At 32.6% G+C, this 19,133-nt stretch overlaps 3 protein-coding genes across 5 annotated transcripts; 1 reads left to right on the top strand and 2 right to left on the bottom strand.

The window, feature by feature from the left end:
* Positions 1-8: 8 nt before the first annotated feature.
* Positions 9-1,155, bottom strand: LOC130614364 (DNA replication complex GINS protein PSF3-like). The gene has a single exon (XM_057435791.1). The coding sequence runs from the start codon at positions 790-792 to the stop codon at positions 160-162; it is 633 nt and encodes a 210-aa protein (XP_057291774.1). The 5' UTR covers positions 793-1,155; the 3' UTR covers positions 9-159.
* Positions 1,156-1,308: 153 nt separating this feature from the next.
* Positions 1,309-3,910, bottom strand: LOC130614367 (transcription elongation factor SPT4-like). Its single transcript, XM_057435794.1, has one exon. It carries the CDS (start codon positions 3,130-3,132, stop codon positions 2,707-2,709), a length of 426 nt encoding a protein of 141 aa, XP_057291777.1. The 5' UTR covers positions 3,133-3,910; the 3' UTR covers positions 1,309-2,706.
* A 4,720-nt stretch (positions 3,911-8,630) lies between these two features.
* Positions 8,631-16,902, top strand: LOC130614363 (phosphoenolpyruvate carboxykinase, cytosolic [GTP]-like). 3 transcript variants are annotated; one of them, XM_057435788.1, is made up of 7 exons: positions 8,631-8,786; positions 12,943-13,197; positions 13,756-13,940; positions 14,094-14,482; positions 14,569-14,884; positions 15,799-16,272; positions 16,465-16,902. In XM_057435788.1, the coding sequence occupies exons 1-7, from the start codon at positions 8,761-8,763 to the stop codon at positions 16,746-16,748; spliced, it is 1,929 nt and encodes a 642-aa protein (XP_057291771.1). In that variant the 5' UTR covers positions 8,631-8,760; the 3' UTR covers positions 16,749-16,902. The 3 variants fall into 3 exon arrangements, with proteins under 3 accessions (XP_057291771.1, XP_057291772.1, XP_057291773.1); XM_057435789.1 differs by lacking the exon at positions 8,631-8,786 and adding an exon at positions 8,863-9,014; XM_057435790.1 differs by lacking the exon at positions 8,631-8,786 and adding an exon at positions 9,160-9,240.
* Positions 16,903-19,133: the final 2,231 nt, after the last annotated feature.

Consider the following 19,133-nt stretch of genomic DNA (forward strand, 5'->3'; position numbering starts at 1 on the left):
AAGAAACATCAAGAATGTTAAATATTTTTTAAATAGAATGTACAACAACAATATATCTACACCCTGTGAACAGGTGCACATTTTACCAATGAATGAAATGTAATTAACACTACCAGTAATAAGTTTTAAAAAATCAAAAAAATCATCATCAACATCAGTTTACTCTTCAAGTTCTGTTCTTTTCCGTTTTCGTTGCATTGACACTGTGTTTGAAATTTCCAGCTTGCCTACAGTCCCCTGTTGCCAATGTATAAAGTCCTTTAAAGACTTTTGTCCATTGTTAAATAAAAAAATTTCTAATTCATCCAATTTTTGCTTCAGTTTAACAATATCTTGGTGAGATGCATTTTGAGAAGCGTCCATAATTTTACGAAATCGTTTAACAAACACTTCAAGCAGTGTTCTTGCAACAATCCCAGAGTCCATGTGTTGAAAATGCAACAGCTTTAAACCAAAGTCATAAAAATTAGGGCCCATTTTATGTAGGTCTAATACATTAGCGTCTGCTTTAAAGATCTGTCGATAAGATTCATTGTACATCTTAGGCAATTCTACGGATGTTATGTGACGTCGACGTGTGCAAAGTTCCATTGCTAACCAACATGGTATTTCCATTTTGGAGCCCTGATTTATATGTTCTTCAGAAGAGCTAGGGTCTAGAAAACCTAACCGATAACATGGCAATTCAAACTGAACAGGGACTTTTTCTTGCATAGTAATGATATCATCAAGATCATAATAAAGTACATTTGAGGATCGGGGCTTTAATTGTTGATGTACTGACGCATCCATTTATATTGTTTTAAAACTGAAGAAAAAAGGGTTTTTTAAATAAAAAAATAATTTTTTAAAATGTGTGGAAACTTTGGCATATTAGAAATTAGAGATCACTGTTTACAATTCACAATATTGTTTTTGGATTATATATAAATATATATGCATTTTAGATAAGAACCTTAAGTATCAGTTCTGTGCTCAACTTCAATGCCACTTTGAAAAAATTTTCAATATCCTTTAAAGACTAAATCCCTTGTCTTTTGCCCCCCCCCCCAAAAAAAAAAAACTCAGAAAGTGGCAAAGACAATTTCAATTTTTAATTTATTTACTAATTTTCTAATTAGTCAGTTCAAATAATGTATAACATGAGCTTGGTACTTCTTATAAACTTAAAACGAGAATCTCGCATAGAAAGTATTTCATGGCTCATTTCATGGACAACGTTCTACATGTATCATGTCATGAATATCTACAATTGACTTCTAATAACCATAATAGTTATGTGTAGACAAAAAAAATTAAAATCCCAAATGAAAAGACATTAATCAAATCTTTAATTACTCTCTTGTGGGCAGTAAAAGAATTATTGATTGACGTCATGAAGGTATGACTACTGTCATGATTTCCACACTGTCCTTATAAAAACATCCTTCATATGTTTGTTTATATAAGAAACAGGTTTATAAAATATATATTGTGACATTGCATGTTTTACTTAATGCTAAATAAATAAGAATATTACTATTACTTTTACTCTTATGTTATAAGTGACATTTAACAGGAAATTACAGTGTAAAGCAAAACTGTATGTATTAAAAAAACTTTTTCTGTATGCTACATTGAATTGTTTATAGAAATAAAATTTCCAATTTTTAATTTGTTAAAACATTTATGAAAACTTTGCATTCCTATCCCTTAAATTTGCTATTTGTTTTGATAATGCTATTTACTCTACAAAGAGCTGAAAAATAGGTTAAAGATAGTATTAAAACTTTCATTCTCTTTTATTCTCCCTTTTCATATTTTGTTGACAAATACAGACAAATCCACACTCACAAATTTCAATTCTTTCAAACTAAACATTAGTTTTTCAAAAATTTATAGAATTAAACTTTTCTAGAATCTTTCTTAAAAAGATATTGGATCGTCCAAAGACTTTTTGCAAACAAATGTTTAAACAACACTTTTAAATTTACATATAATATCATATTTCATTTTTCCAACATTGCAACACAAAAGTTCTCACCAACAATTCGGACATTATTTTGAAGGTTACAATATAAACATGCAATAGCAAGTTGTAAGAAGAAATGATACTTTTCTTTTTGAAATACAGTTTAAGTGAAAAAAAGTGAAGCTTTCTTTTAAATCTATTTTTTTTGGCAACATGTACGATGATGAAGCAAAAAAAAGCACATTGTAAGCAAAAAAAAATATGGCAGAAAGTTATTTCACAAAACAGGAAACTAGTTAGACATCGTCCTTAAAACACACCTCCAAATGTCCTTATTAAAAAGTCTCATAATAAAACTAATTATCTGCAGTTAACACAAAACCTAATGGGACCTAACTATATTATGCAATATTGTTATTATTTAAAAAATCCCAGATTTACCCCCTGATTCAACTCACAACTACTCACAATGGTTTGTTTTTCTTTTAAATAAAGCTATTACACTTTCTTTACGTCAACTATTATAGGATGCAAAAAAAAGTTGGACTTCAAGAGGAACCTCAATTATTTAATTGCAAACTTTTAAATCCCTATTATGTTATTTAAGCGTAACACAAAGTTTATAAAATGCTATAAAATAATTTCTTTATAACATGTAGGTAATGCTGTTAAAGGCAATGCTGCCGTAATAATACTTTCTACTGATATCACCTTGCTCACAATAATAAATAACATCACTGCATCAAGAAAATTATTCAAGTATTTGACGATGTGTCTCTTGAACGATATGGTATTCCTCTAGACTTCAGCTCTTTCACAACACCAGACGGTAATTTTCCGCTAACTGATACAGCATAACAACCAGGTCTTAGTTTGTCAATTCTTTGCCATTTTGCAACCCAGCTGTCGTCTGGGCTCATCATGGAGACTACACCATCAAAGTTAGCACTCGTACAAGATAAATTTTGTTCCCTGTCTCCTTTCAGATGCAGGAACCGTTCACAATTATCACACCCATCTCTTTCAAACTGTTCTAACGTTTTAACCATAGAGCAAAGTAGACAAGCTCGTAAATGTCTTAACTCCTTTGGTATGCTATCTAAAGACATCTTTTTAGGCCTTGTGTTTTTTACTTTGTGTCTGTTTTGTTTATCTAAAAATATATATATATACAATATCATGAAAATTTACACCTGTCACCCTAAATGTGGGACATACCTAGCTTTAATTAGGTCGTGCTGTTGCGTGAACAAATTAAACATTTGATAGTTAACACGTTATACTTGTGTAATTTGTACTAGCATAATAACATGTCATGAAGGGAAATATCTATATTATAATACCTGTATACGTCTGTCCGTCCGTCCGTCCGTCTGTCTGTCTGTCTGTGTGTCTGTCACGCAAAATGGCAGCTAAGCTGCGCAGGTAGCGAGACACACGCAATGCGGTATAAAAAGGACGGGCGAACCCGTGGATTTTTCCACAGGCTAACGACTAGTAGGATAAATTTACCAAGTTCACTTCTTTAAAATCTTGTAATTTCTTTAGTACAACAAGATTAATTTATCCTAAATTTGAAACTTACCACTCACAAAGTATGTGGGAACACTAGCCAACTTCCACAAGCACTTGTCAATGCAGCAAAAAATTAATTTTAGAACTGTTTAGTTGTTACTTCTATTGTATGGACTTCGTCGCACATTACATATCAGCAAAGGTATTAAACTTTTGCCACTGCTATTTACAATTAAAATTTTCATCTTGTCAGCTCATAAAAGTAGATATTGCAAACCACTAAGGATCACAGAAACAATCTTTATTCACCCTAACAGCTTGAACAATATTAAATTCCATTCTCACTTGGACTAGGTTATGAAAATTGCAAGTACACTTTCCTTGATCTTCTATCGGCTACTTTTTTCACATTTGAACTTGATTTCACCTTGGGACAATAGGGTTTAGTTGGAATTTCGAAATAAGATATTTAGATTTGCCCTCCATAGTGTGTGCCAATTGTCAAAAAATGTGTTTCACATTTTGTTAGAAGCATTGTTATGCATTTTTGAAAAGCTTATATAAAAAGAAAAAAAATGAAGATACTGTCCAATTATTTAGGTCTATTTTGTACATTTTGCAGACCAGACAAAATATAACAAGAATCAAATTACCAGGAATAGCTCTGTAGTAACTTTCATCTTGCATGTGAAGTTTTGTGAAAATGACAAGTATGTATATAATTGCAGAGATTTTAGGTAATATAATAAACCTAACACATACAATGACCATAATTTATACAAATAAAATGCAAAATAATAGTTTTTAGACTGTAAACTTGTAGCACTTTGTAAAGCTATAGTGAAAGTTTCAAATAATCTATGCAAGTATAGTAGGATATATATAATGGCTTGGTCAGTGAAATAGATTTCTTTAAAACGCAGATTTTCTTTTCAATTTAAAACACAAATGCGATGTAAAAAGAAAAGATTTGTGAAAAAAACATATTTTAACAATGAAAACCTGTTCATACATTTGTACACTAAAATCTACAATAATTTACACACTAGAATCATTTGTGCATGTAAAGTTGAAAAAAATAATATAAAAAAAGTAAAAGCGTAAGTTCAAGCAAAAGTTTACCTATGTCAATTTTATTGACAGTATCGTTTATATCAACATCACACAATATTCATTTGCTACATTCTCAGTCCTTACATTTACACATTTACCAACACTTGAATCTATTTTTTCGACACTTACATCTTTTGCTTGTGCAATTTGTTCAACATCTGCATATGGAAAGATTAACAACTGAAAGGGAACCCAAGGTATTTTGTATTATATTTTGACAACTGCAAGTCAAAATATATGTATCAATCTTTTGTCATTTGAATGAATGCCTTTTCTTTAATTTTTAGCATCTTTTAAGGCAGTGTAGAGAGTAATATTATTTTGGACTGCCATTGATAACCAGAGACTGACATAATTAGTGAAGTTCTCCCAAATAAAGAATTGTTTGTAGCCAAAAGTTGAAACATTTTTAGTTAATCTTAGTGACATTGTTTTAAGTAAAATCCCATGCACTGTCATTTTTGTAATGCAATTTAGGTAATTAAAAAAGTAATGTTTTGTGATTGGTGGTTCATAGCAGTCAAAATACGGTTTAAAGAATGCCAAGTGTCCTGTTTAAAAACCACGCTGCCTAAGGAAGATAAATATAAATTAAAACACAAAATACAACATTTGTCAAAACGATTTCCCACAAAATGATTACTAACCTTTCTAAAATCCAATTTATTTTGATACACAGCTGCAGCAGTTCCATGCAATAGCGTTTTCCTATCAGGTATATCTATTGCAAGGTTGGTTTTGTCAAATGCGAAGTAAACTGGATCATTCTTCTTCTGCCGTTATTGCTCCTTTTTTCAGTACAGCTTAAACAATGTTTTGCTTTATCTCTAGAACTTTTTTACAGTTGATGCTGACATTTAGCCCTGATAAAAGTTTATCAATTTATTTACTACACATGGTATGATACATGCAAAGTCTCAGGCCTTCATTATAATAGTATCTATGCCTTCAAAAGTTGTATTTTGCTGATATTTTATTTAATATTTAACTGAATGGCCCAAAATTTTGACCATGGGTAATTATAGTATTACCTTTAATTAATTCTGTTCAATGTTATGTGACCTGGTTGTATACAAAAAATCATCTTTTGTGGACTGTGCTTCAAGCTACTTAATAATAAACAGAATTGTAAGTTTTTGTGAGATATACAACATTTTGTGATTTTTGGAGAGTATTTTGATTTTTTCATAACATGGCCTGATTTAAATTGTGCTAATGTAAATCTTTTCGTGAAATGCAAAAAGAACTTTTAGAAAGTGTTCATTCTGGAAGATTTTTGTTTTCTGGAGATATTTACCCCTTGGTTGGTAAAATTCAGGTGGAGATAGCTAGCTATATAGCTATATACATTTCATAAGGCGAGGTGTGAAGATAAAAGAAATTATTGATTTAAGGTGAGAAGTATGTTTTCTACTCTCCAAAACACCTTAACTTATTTTGAAGGTTTTCAGTATTAGCTACGAAAAGCTAGTTGTCGAGCTATTAGCTATAGCTAGCTGGTTATTTCTTTTTGTAATATGTTTTCAATTTGCTTTTAAAAACCAAAGGGAAAATATTTTTAAAGTTTATTCAGATTTTCCCTGCTCCATATTGTTTGTGACATGACTCTTTCTCCCGAGGAGACAGTTAAAGCAGAAGCAATCAACAACTGTAACCCCAAGACATGGTTGCCTTTTTTGTTAATACTTGCCGTGTCAACAGTAATAAAAAGAAAAATTAATAATAATTTGCTGAATTTTACAGAAATGATTTGCCAAATCGTCTGGTCTGATTATGATTGTTGCTTACCAGACAATGTTATTAAAGCGTTAAAAGCTGTCAAATTTGATGGCTTTAAAAACATCAAGGTAGCATTAAGGATTTCAGCCACTTTACCGTCATATCCTGTGAATGTGAACGTTCCTTTATTTCTTTACGTAGACTTTAAGACTAAACTAGTGCCTAGTTTAGTCATCAAGGTTAAGGATCGTTTAAATGGAATTGTGCTCATGTACATCCATAAGGAAATCATGCATAACATAAATGCTGTTAGGTCGGTATACAATGAGCAAACGAAGGCTAACTTTTTTCATAACCCTATTTTTCCATGTAATTGGTCATTATTTTTGTTATGTTTGTGTTTATTGTGCTGTCCATGGCTGGTGTATTCACCTAGTCATGCTGATGAAGTCTAATGGCAGAAACAGCAAAAGTTTATAAATATTGAAATACATTCACAATTGTCTAACTTAATTGTAGTTAATCCCTGTTAATCTCTGTTGTTGTTGTTGTTTTTGATTGATAAACAGTTTAAGTTCTACATTTTCAAGAAACTTTCCAGGCTCAAATAAGGAAAATTCAGAAACATTTCAGGCTCAAATTATCAAAATTTTAAGAAACTACAGACTCGACCAAGAGCTTAGGTTTCTTATAAAAAATGGGAAAGACGAAGAGTTGTTTCTTATAAAAATGTTTTCAAGAGATTTTCTAATAGCTTAGCGTTTCTTTTCGTCAATTTTAATGATAACTAGATGAATCGAAAGACAATTTTCGGTGATTTTGTACCCGCAAAGCTCAAATTAGCGAAATCTTCTGGAGCTTCGGCCCAGAAGATTTTGCTTATTCCTTCAGTGAAACACTTTTCACTGAAGGAATGATTGCAAAACCACTCTTAGATCATGACCACTGCGTTTTGCATACTCACCTATATATATATGGGTTACATTTTATCTACAAGGAAAGGATACTAAGCAGGAAAGATAGACAGATATCACAATAGGGCCCTAAAAATAGGGTCGGGGGTTGATTGGCAAATAAAAGCTAAAAAACTTTTTCTACTGTCCAGCTATTATGTGCGTCATTTAGATAGATGTCCATATTTTACATGGCTAGCCTCACTAATATCGAGGGATATACCCTGTCTATTATTTCCAGGGCCATGGCTTAGATGTAAAGTCCTAGAGTATTTAACGCTTATTTTGAGTTACGCAGACCAAATTAGGGCCCGCTCTCTACTAGACAACTCCCGGCAACATCCAACGGCCACACATGGAGAGCCATCTCACCGATTTCCCTCAAATGGGTTTCTTTAGCTTAAATGGGATAGATGTGCATATTTTACATGGCTAGCCTCACAAATATCGAGGGATATACCCTGTCTATTATTTCCAGGAGGGGCCATGGCGTAGATGGAGAGTCCTAGAGTATTCAATGCTCATTTTGAGCTACGCAGACCCAATTAGAGCCCGCGCTCTACTAGACAACTCCCGGCAACATCCAACGGCCCACACAGTGTGCCATCTTCCCAATTTCCCTCACATGGCTTGGGTTAACCCGGGGCTATGGTAACATTCACTCGCCCATGTTGAATCGCCGTCAAGAGGAATCGAACCCCGGTCTCCCGCACAGAGTACGAGAGCTATAACCACTAATCTACGGCGTCATTAGGGAGCACCAATGGGAGCTTTTAATACTCTAGTGCCTTTGTGATCCCTTCTAAAAACGACTGACAGAGTATATCAAAATTAGTAAAGGCTAGTTAACCACAAAAAAATATAAATCGACTACCAGTGGACCCGCTTCTTTTTTTCTTTTGCTGGGAGCATTGTTCTGTTACAGTGTTACAGAAACACGAAATACTTTGCGTTAAAAAGAATACTTTACAGAATGCTCTGTATGTTACATTTTTTGTTGTGCACAATTTTCTAGGCTACTTTTTTTTGGTTACTATTTAGTAATTTAGTAACTTGCTTTGACGAAGTTAATGTATTTCTTAGGTAAAGTAGAATAATTTTTTACACAGTCACGCTTCAACGGAAAGATATTGCCAAACATCATGCTCAAGAATTTTTAGGATTATAAATAATTAATGTATTTGTACACAATGTGTACAAAGTATTATTATTTTAGTTTAACCGGGGGTGTACAATAGCAATATATAAAGGGAGTTAAAATTTAATTTATCTCTCTAAAATTTAACTTAGAGAAAAATGTTTTCTTTGCCTTTATCACTAAGTCCCTTTTAAAATTTTACGTTCGGTAAAGTCAACAAAAAATCTATACGATTTTAGTTTTTCTGTGTGAACCGTGGTGTCCACCGTCTGTTATTTCTGTTTCACGCCGTCCGGACATCGTCCAGCATCATAAAACTCCGCAATCTCGACAAGTTGCTAAAAAGACTGAACTGCAGCACTGCTGTAGTAATGGCACCATATTTTCAATTACATAGGTATAAGTATCCCTTGTTTATGGCTTGATTACAGTTCTTTCGTTTGTTGGTCTTTCCTGCACGGTGCGAAGTGCGTAATATCACGCCTCATTAATAATTCTGCTCAGGGGGGTTACATTTCAAACAAAAACTATATATACTGTACTCTTGTCAAACAATGCAACATATTGTTTTTACCCAACTCAAGTGAGGTGCGGTATCAAGCGAGTTTCTAAACACATCGAAAAGGTATAGAATTTTGTAAACTTGCAAGTCAACGCATTTTCTTGTTGTTTATTCGTTGTTCTTTGTTGTAGTTAGTAGCTAAATTAGTTTTCTGTGTAGCTAGCTAAATAGTTTAACCTCTAAAACTGTATTTATGTTATCTTTACAGGTGAGATTGTGAACTCTCTTTGCGAAAAATTATCTGAAGCTTTATTTTGTTTGTCTGAAGTTTAAAACCTTAGAATAGATAGTAAGTATATCAGTTTATTATCTCTGTCTCGGGTAGCTAGCTATTGCAAAAACCTATTTTATGATTAAAGCAGTTGCTTTTTTGGCAACCAGATAAGTTGTACAAGAATATAAGCACATTTATAAATAAACCATATATTGATTTGGAGAATTTACTAAATTTTAATCATGGCATTACTATTTTTAAATCCTTCCATAAAACAGCCCCAAGTTATTTAAGTGAAAAAGTTGCACTTGTAAAATCTAGTCACAGTCACAACAAACACACACAACGCTGCTTCAGACTATATGTTAACAATGCATCCAAATGGGTCCAGATTTTTTAGGAGATCCTTTAAATTCTCATCACCTAGGCTCTGGAACAGTCTTCCTTCTGAGTTAAGAACTTTGCAGAGTTTGTTACAATTCAAGGAGGCTTCTAGTAAACATTTCTAAGGTCTTGATAATTTCTAAGGTCTTAATCTTAATCTAATTTTTCTTATATAATTTTACTAATAAGTTTTCATTCTATGTTTTTATTGTTATTAAACAAACTATTTTTAACCGATCTGTTTAAAAATTATTACTCCCACAATATATATAATGATATTTACAAATCTTCAGTGCCCCCCATTGGAAAGAATTGTAATTGTTGTCTAAAGAGATTTTTCTGGGCGTGTCACTAAAAATATTATTATTATTAACCAGTGCAAAAAATCCGAAGGCTGTTTAAAAGTAGAAAGATTTTTCTGGGCATTGCCACTATTATTATTAGTGGTCGTTCAAACATTACCATAATTAACAAAGATGACCTGATGAGAAAAAGGGATGAGGTGATGTAGGTTTGGCTTGTTTTAAATAAATGATAACAAAGATAATAGATTAAAATCAAAATTTTCTCATTTTTAACCTACCCCAGCGATGTTTAGGCTGTCTGTGCTTTAAAGTACACAAATTTTGGTACTGGTAAAATTGGTGATATGGTATATCCTAGACTCAACTGGCTCAGTCAATAGAGATAGTTAGCAAGAAAAGTGAAATCAGTAATTTAGATGTTTTACTGTAATATAAAATAAGAATTGTTTGAAATATTTATAAATATATATACCTTAACTTGATTAATTTTAATAAAGACTTTTAGCATATCTTGACACTAGAAATTTGCTCAAAATACCACTGTCTGCTGAAAATTTATTTACTTTAGTTCTAAAAGGACTTTTTAAATTCTGTTTAAAGTTTCTTGTAGGCAAAGTTATTTAACATATATTTTTCGGCTTTAACCATGGAGGTATAAAAGAAGGAGAACTCTTGAATCATCTAATTAAATTCTATTGAAATTTCTCTCAAAAGCGGTGTACTTTAAAAGTATCCAAGATGCAAAGCTCACTGGATATGCAAAGATTTGCAGCACACTTGTGTTTGTTTATATTTTTCAAAAGCCATTCAAATACATATTCTAATTGGACATGATAAAAAATATCAGACACTCTTTGGCTGAATTGTGGACATTGGTAGTAGGTGTTAGACTTTTATTGATTGTTGTTCTGTTAGTTTTGGATTAATTTTAATGTTTGTTTATCTATATGGTGAATCATAACATTTAAAAAAAACCCTGCTAAATACATATTTTCATTTATGAGATAAAACATTAATATATATTGTGAATTTTCATAATTATGCTTTCTAGAATATTTCTCAGTTTTACATAATTTTAGCCTTTTGTTACCTAAAAACCCATCATAAAACCTTTTCCCCAAAATTTTTGATGTCCACAATGCTGTCTGATATTTTTCATCATAATGTTGTGAAGTAAAGCCCTCAATTATGTGCATCAAAGAATTTTTTAAAGGAGCAAATCTTAAAGGTGAACATAAAAAAAAATTTATCAGACAATCTCGTGAAAAAATTCAGATCATTGCTTCAATTCATCATCTTTAATTTCGCATTTTCATTATTGTATCACCAATTCGCAAGTTTCACAATTTACTATTTTTTAACGATGAATTTGCAATCTTTATTTCCGCAATCTTTTCCTGCGCAAACTTTTCCTCTTCAAGTATTATGCAAAAATTTTTTTAAAAAAATTCTTTTCTTTTTAAAAAAAAAATGTTAAACGCTCATCTAACATTCTCAAATGTGCACAAATCTTTGTTTTTACATTTCTCTAATTATTGTTACAAGCTCGTGAGTTTGTATTACAACGCAAATGTGTCCTACGAGAATGGAAATTTTTGCCTCTCTGAGCACCGACACGGGAGTAGTCGTGTGTTCGAATCTCATCTTGGTAACTATTTTTACTTTTTTTTTTGTTTTTTTTTTAAAAAGATAAGTGTTCAAAAGCGTTATTTAATTTGTAAAGGTGTTTCCACTGAAGTTTTAAAAAGTGAATCTAGGCAGAATTAGGGTCTCCTCAAATGCCTGGAAAATAGTCTGCTTTTTCGCAGACTAAAACAATACTTCAGAGGAAAACGAAGACGCTCCACCATATGTAAATAATAACAAGAACGAAATTCTTTTCGCTACGCTAATGACACGCCAACGTAGAGAAATATGGTTTCGGAAACACTTCGAAAGAACGTAAATTTTCTGATACCGTTTGTTGTTAATTGTTTCCGCGACAAAAGTGCACAGGATTCTTTTTATTGAAGTTTGCCGTTTGTGACAATTCTGGTAGTAATTTTTTTTTAACTGCAGCTATTTCTTTTTTCGAACAATTAAGATTTACACTTTTTGTTTTTATTTTGCTTTTTCTAACCGAATGACTTTCTTTTCCCCCTTTTTTTTTTTTTTTTGGAGGGGGTACTGAATTACTGAATTTCGCAAATTTTAGGTGGGGCTTGTGGTTTTTCTTCTTTCTGTCAGTCACCCCAGATAGACCTATCGAAAATTGACTTTTCGAGGAATTTTCCATTCAAAAAGATCTCACAAATCAATTTTGAAAAATAACTGCGTAGTGCGTAACAAATATTATTGCTTATCTGAATAGCAAAATGTGGTGTCTAACTTCGTAACAAAAATCACAATTTAATAGACAGCTTCTTGTAAACTTTATTTGCGAGGTTTACGTATATCATACGTCTTGTTGTTATTGCTTATGACTCAATAACTTGGGATATGTTATCAATGCATAGATATTATAAAGGTTAATTCATCATCATCATCATTCATTTTAGTAACTTTATTTCTTTCTAAAATTTTAGCAAAATGTCCCGAAGCATATATGGATTTTTTTAGTATTTCCTCTTACAATTTGTTTTTGTCTTTTATGTGAGAATGTACTAGGTATATATACATTGTTTTTCTTTGTATTACAAGTTACCAGTAACAGTATATACTTCTAAAGAGTGATAAACATAATGATCTCAAAATTTCTTTTTATCTTTGGATCTGAGCGTCAAACCTGTCTAGCTACCACTTTTTTAAAGCTGAAATTTTTCTCAACAGCTAAACAAATAGAATGGAACAAGAATAATACTCGAATTTGTTTGACTATCTCTTTATTCTTTTTTTTATATAAATTTTATATTTCTTTCTGCAAAAAAGGTTGAAATGATTTTCAGATTTTGATTTAGATGGGAACAGAGAAGTTCAATAAAAAATTAAATTCCAAAAATCACAATTCTCAATATCGATCTGTTCCTTTTTGTTTTAGAGTGAAAATTCACCTAGTTTGGACTCAGTGTCACATCTCTTAATCCTTTATTAACATGCATTTTTTTTTTAGACTTTTTATAACACCTTTCAAGTTTCGTATTATCCACTTGAGAACAATGGCGTCATTACCACAAGGTGTCAATGTTACCCATGGCAGCTTCGATAAACTTTCCGAGAAATTGAAAAGTTTTGTTGCTGAAAAGGTGAAGCTCTGTCAACCTGATGCCCTCCATATTTGTGATGGCTCTGATGCTGAAGAAAAAATATTAACTGATACTCTTGTTAAAGCTGGGATGGCACATAAATTAGAAAAGATGGATAACTGGTTAGTTTTTTTTGCTTTATAGAATAGTTTCAATAATTTTAAAGCTGGTATAGAAAAATCACTAGTATACCTTTTTAATGAGAAATTAAGTAGTTTATGTTTCACATATATAAATAAGAGTCGTAGTAGAGTCTTCAATAAAACTTTAAAAAGTACTTTTTGGATTAATAAATTACAGAATCAACCAAAAGATATAAATCACAAAGACACAGGTCATAAGTCCATGGAACGTTTCCTTTTTGTTGCACTTTTGCACCAAAATACAAAGAAAAAAGAACAGGCTTTTTTCTTTGTATTTTAGGGTCGTCTTGAATTATTTTATAAACAACACATATAATTACAATTGTTCAGGATAATCCATAGTGAATTAACTTCTATAGTTTTATAGCTTCTGTTGTCTTTTATTTCTTTGTGGGTAAAAAGTTATTAACTGTTTGAATTTTTAATTTGAACGTCATGCTATATTTTTTTAATTTGAACGTCATGCTAAAACTTGTGGATTAATAGGTAGCTTTGTTATTTTATCATCTTTAGAATTTTGACATCTTGTGCTTTTAGCTTTGCTGTTCGTACTAACCCTGCTGATGTTGCAAGAGTTGAATCAAAAACTGTTATCTGTACAAAAGATAAACATGAAAGCATACCACATGCAAAAGAAGGAGTACAAGGAAGATTAGGACAATGGGCTGATCCTGATGAAATGGAGAAAAAATTGACAAAATTATTTGACGGATGTATGAAAGGTAAGTCATAATCTGTGGCACACATGTCTAAAGTGAATTTATGCAAACCAGCCAAGTATAAGATTGCAAATTTCAGAACATTAATTAAGAATTCGAAACCTTTTTCTGCATTTATTTCCCTAACAGGGTATTCAATTTTTTTTTTACTTTCAGGACGCACAATGTATCTTATACCATTCAGTATGGGCCCAGTTGGCTCTCCACTTGCAAAGATTGGTATTGAATTAACAGATTCCCCTTATGTTACAATGTGCATGAAAATTATGACTCGAATGGGTGCAAAAGTTTTAGAAACACTTGGTGATGGTGATTTTGTTAAGTGTTCACATTCTGTTGGAAAGCCCTTGCCATGTGAACCAGATCCATACAATTGGCCCTGCAATCCAGAAAATACAATAATCACACATTTCCCAGCCAAGCGTGAAATTGTTTCATTTGGGTCAGGTTATGGTGGCAACTCACTATTGGGCAAAAAATGTTTTGCGCTTCGTATTGCTTCAGTTATAGCAAGAGATGAGGGATGGTTAGCTGAGCACATGTTGGTAAGACTGGAAGCCCCTTTTCCTAGTTTTGTATAAAAGAAAGATCAGATTCACTTCCTTTGCATTTATTTTCTATCTCTCCTCAGATTTTAGGGTTAACCAATCCTGAAGGTAAAAAGAAGTACATTGCAGCTGCATTTCCAAGTGCATGTGGAAAAACAAACATGGCAATGATCACACCCACTATACCTGGATGGAAAGCTGAATGTGTTGGTGATGACATTGCATGGATGAAGTTTGATAAAGAGGGTAACTTGAGAGCAATTAACCCAGAATATGGTTTCTTTGGTGTTTGTCCAGGGACTTCAATGGTCACAAATCCTGAAGCATTGTTAGCTTGTCAAAAGGACACAGTTTTTACTAATGTTGCCACCACTGATGATGGTGGTTACTTTTGGGAAGGTTAGTTGATTTTGTTTAATTTTTTAATTTGCTGAGTCAGCAAATATACTTGTTTCTAAATGTGCAATAATATGTCGAAACTGAATATTTTTAAAAGATAGTATTATAGCTACATAATCAAGACAAGTGTGTTATAACAAAAAATATGAATATTTAGTCTAAAAATAAACCTTTCGTAACTGATTACGATTTTCTTCCACCTTAAGAATTTGGTTTTTGCAAGAGAAGAACTTGCAGGCCGTCATTAACCAGCGCCTGATCAGCCAAATAAGTTCAAGTATACAATGTTTTCTGTATTTTACTCGCTAAAATTTATAAAGGAATTTCAAAACTTGAGTGTCGTAGCGCTGCTAAACAGTTTAACAAAGCAGCTTTGTTGCATATTGTGGAATTTAAAAATATATGCAGAAGTGTGCAATTCGTGTGTGGTATTATCTGTCCTACTTTAGTACTTAATTTCTAAGTTACAGAAATTCGGAAGAGGGTTTTTTATATTTGGCGCGTGGACATTAATTCCTTACTGTTGTGGGATTCAATTTTTTTTTACCAAGGCAAATAATGCTGACATTAAATTTGCTGGGTGTATATGTATCAATTTTTTTCTTTAAAGAAACATATACATGGCCGTTCAGCATATATATTTTATGGTAATATTTTGACCTCCGAATTGGAGGACTTCATCAGACCATACAAAAATTTTTAACGGTTGTCATTACATTGACATTAAATTGAGGTCACTGCAACGACTTCCGTCTAAGATACGCGAACATTGGCTTCCAGAATTTCGTCGTCACATACTGACCATCGTCTAGATTAAGACCATGTTCACTACGCTGTGACGTTTCTTTAAAGTATTAACATACGCTCACATGAACATGTCATTTAAAGAGATGTATCAAATTTGTGCGTTATAGGTGTGGAAGATGAGGTCGATCTTACTGGCAAGAAAGTTACAGATTGGTTAGGCAAACCATGGACCCCTGGAAGTGAAACCAAAGCAGCACATCCAAATTCTCGATTTTGTGCACCAGCCAAGAATTGTCGAGTTATGGATCCATTGTGGGAATCTCCAGATGGCGTTCCAATTGAGGCGATCCTGTTCGGTGGACGACGCCCACATGGTGTACCGCTAATCTTTGAATCTTTCAACTGGCAACATGGTGTTTTTGTTGCCAGTTCCATGTGCTCAGAAGCAACCTTTGCTGCAGAACATAAAGGCAATGCAGTGATGCGCGACCCATTTGCTATGAGACCATTTTTCGGTTACAATGCTGGGCAATACTTTCAACATTGGTTGGATATGGAAAAGGACAAAACGCACAAGTTGCCAAAGATTTACCATGTCAACTGGTTTAGACGTGATGAAAACGGAGGATTTTTATGGCCTGGTAAGCAATAGTTACATAAGTTAAGTATTTTAATAAACTGAAATGAAATTTTAGACGTGGATTGAATTTAATGATCGATGGAGAAAGAAGTCATATATAGTCAGTTTATAAAGGAATTTTTCGAAGCTTAAATTCTTCTTCTAAGAAGACTTACGTTAATTAAATTAGATTAATTAAATCAATTTTTTTTAGGATTTGGCGAAAACTCTCGCGTTCTTGCTTGGATTTGGGATCGTCTTGAGGGAAAAGATGTAGCCGAGAAAACTCCAATTGGGTACATCCCCAAAAAGGATACCATCAACATTGATGGTCTTGGCAACTTAGACATGGAAGAATTAATGTCTGTACCGAAAGAATACTGGATGGAACAGCTTGACGACTTAAAGAAGTATTACGAAGACCAATTAGGAGAGGATTTACCAAAACCAGTCTGGGATGAATTCTATAGTCTAAGGGAAAGATTCGATAAATCCTAAAAACGACACTTCCTGTAATGTATTTGTTTTGTTGAACTGACAGATTAGCTGCAATTATGCACAAGATTTAATTAAAGTATGAATAATATGTAACAGTTAATAGAATGTAAAAATAATTAGAGGTATTTCCTTTTTAAGACTTGCTGATTTAATATTTTGTTTGTCTTTTCTTTCTTTTTTTTAGCCAAAAGAAAGCATTTTTTTTAAACCATCGTTGCTTGTGCATTTAAAAAACTCGTGATTATTTGGCTATTCTTTTTGTTTGTTTTGTTTTAACATTTTTATTTCTGTACGTAGATGATATGCAATTATCAATGAGGTCATATTCATCTTCTCGTTTCTCGTCTGACCATTACGATAAAATGATGGGAGCATAATGGGAGTTTTTTCAAATGTTAAGAACGTCTTCACAAGCAAGCTTCACAAACATGTCGAATTCTCCTGTTGTCTACTATACGCACGAGCACAAAAATATAAATGTCTTGAATTTTTCTTTTTTAAAAACAAAAGCAGGTCATAGAAAAAGGACCCGCAGCATTTTTTAATAAGTAGGCCTATTTTACTTCCTGTCTTGCTGGGACAAAACGCCACTCTTACCATATCTAAAATATTTGTTGTAAATTCAAACATTTATCGTGAGTACCTTTTGCACTGACGACAACAAACATCGTGATATACATAACTCACATTTCAATTAAATGTCGATTTCGAATAAATTTAATCTTATTTCGAACGGTCCATTTGTAATTGCCTCGCTGTCCGATTTACGTCATAACGAGACATTCTCGATGTCTATAGCATACCAAGCTGACTGTCGAAACGTGGTCAAAAGTATAAAAGTTCGGATGAAGAAGCATGTTATGTGTTGTGTGCATGTGTTATTGTTGCGTAATTTCTAAAGAACTAAGTTGAGCTCTATACGTCATAATATTTCACTAGCACGGGGGAGCATAACGCGGAAAAAACAGAACCAGGTGACATCAATCAGAAGCGCAGGTTTTTTTGATAAGTCAGCCTAATTTCCAGCCTACGTTTCTGGGATAAAAAACCCTTTCCATATCTGAAAGTTCTAATTGCTTGAAGTTACCTTTTACACTTGACGACAACAAAACTAAGATATCAAAAATATTAAACATCGCGATATGCGTCACTCATATTTCAAATAAATGTCATTCATGGTATTTTAAACGGTCTATTTGTAATTGCCTCACTGTCCGATTTACGTCATAACTAGACAAACCAAGCTGTCTGTAGGATATCAAGGTCAGCTGAGTGTCGAAACGTGATTAAAAGTATTTCATGAAGAATTTCATGTCACATGTATGTAAAGGCGGATTTCCATTCAAACTCTTTTCACTTTTACCCTAACGGAAAGTTAGTTGAGCTTAAAAATATGCGTGAGCATGGAAATAATTGTAATAATACTTATACTTTTTATCACGTTTTGACACTCAGCTGACCTTGGTATGCTACAGACAGCTCAAAGAGTGTATACATGATGCTTCACAAGCACGAGTAGACAATAACGCGATAAAAAACATGCATGGTAAGAGAAAGGGATGCAATAGATGCCTTTTTTGCGGAGTGAAGCCCATTTTTGCTGTCAATAGTGTGGGCTTAACAAAATTTTTCACTTCATATAGTTGAAATTTTGAATTTGGACCAACTTGCTTACGTGTTGTTTGTTAACTATCTATTTGGGAAATTTAAATTTACAGTTAGCTGCTTTTATCACGGTTTTATTTGCTCGAAAATTTATCTCATGGTATCATGCATTTTTTTCACATTTTTTACCTACTAAAAATTTAGAAAGTAGAAACTTACATTTAAGGCTGGTTAAAAATACGACATGAGTTTTAATAAGAAATATTTTTCCCGTTCTTTATATTTCCCAAAAGGCGAGAAAAATATGCTCTTTTAAGATAGCTTCAAAACTTTATAAGCTATAAATTGTTTAAAAATAGTAGAGGATACCTTAGCTGTAATGTTGCTCATTCGCGTAAACGACAGAACGTTGATATCAGAACTAACCAAGTTCTGGGTGACATTTCGAATTCTTTGCTACGTTTATTTCAAGCTGCTAACTATCATGTGTTAAAAGAACCTGCTCCTGGTTTACTTTTGTTCGGGAACGTGGTTGAAATATTTTCCATTAAAAAAAAGTTGGAGAACGATTCATCATTTACCCGTCCGTATAGCAGAATAATTATTAAAAACAAGTCAAGGGTGGTGCTAATAAATTAATTTTTGTTGTTGTTGTCTGAAAAACACTTAAAAAATTCATGTCCATAATCATATTTATTGGTTGTGTTTTGCAAAACATAATAAATAAATTACGAAAATGACCTGAGCTTAGTAAATGAAGCGTATTCAAATATAAGCTAG

The sequence above is a fragment of the Hydractinia symbiolongicarpus genome, chromosome 11 (genome assembly GCF_029227915.1).
Source record: "Hydractinia symbiolongicarpus strain clone_291-10 chromosome 11, HSymV2.1, whole genome shotgun sequence".
NCBI classification, from domain to species: Eukaryota; Metazoa; Cnidaria; class Hydrozoa; order Anthoathecata; family Hydractiniidae; genus Hydractinia; species Hydractinia symbiolongicarpus.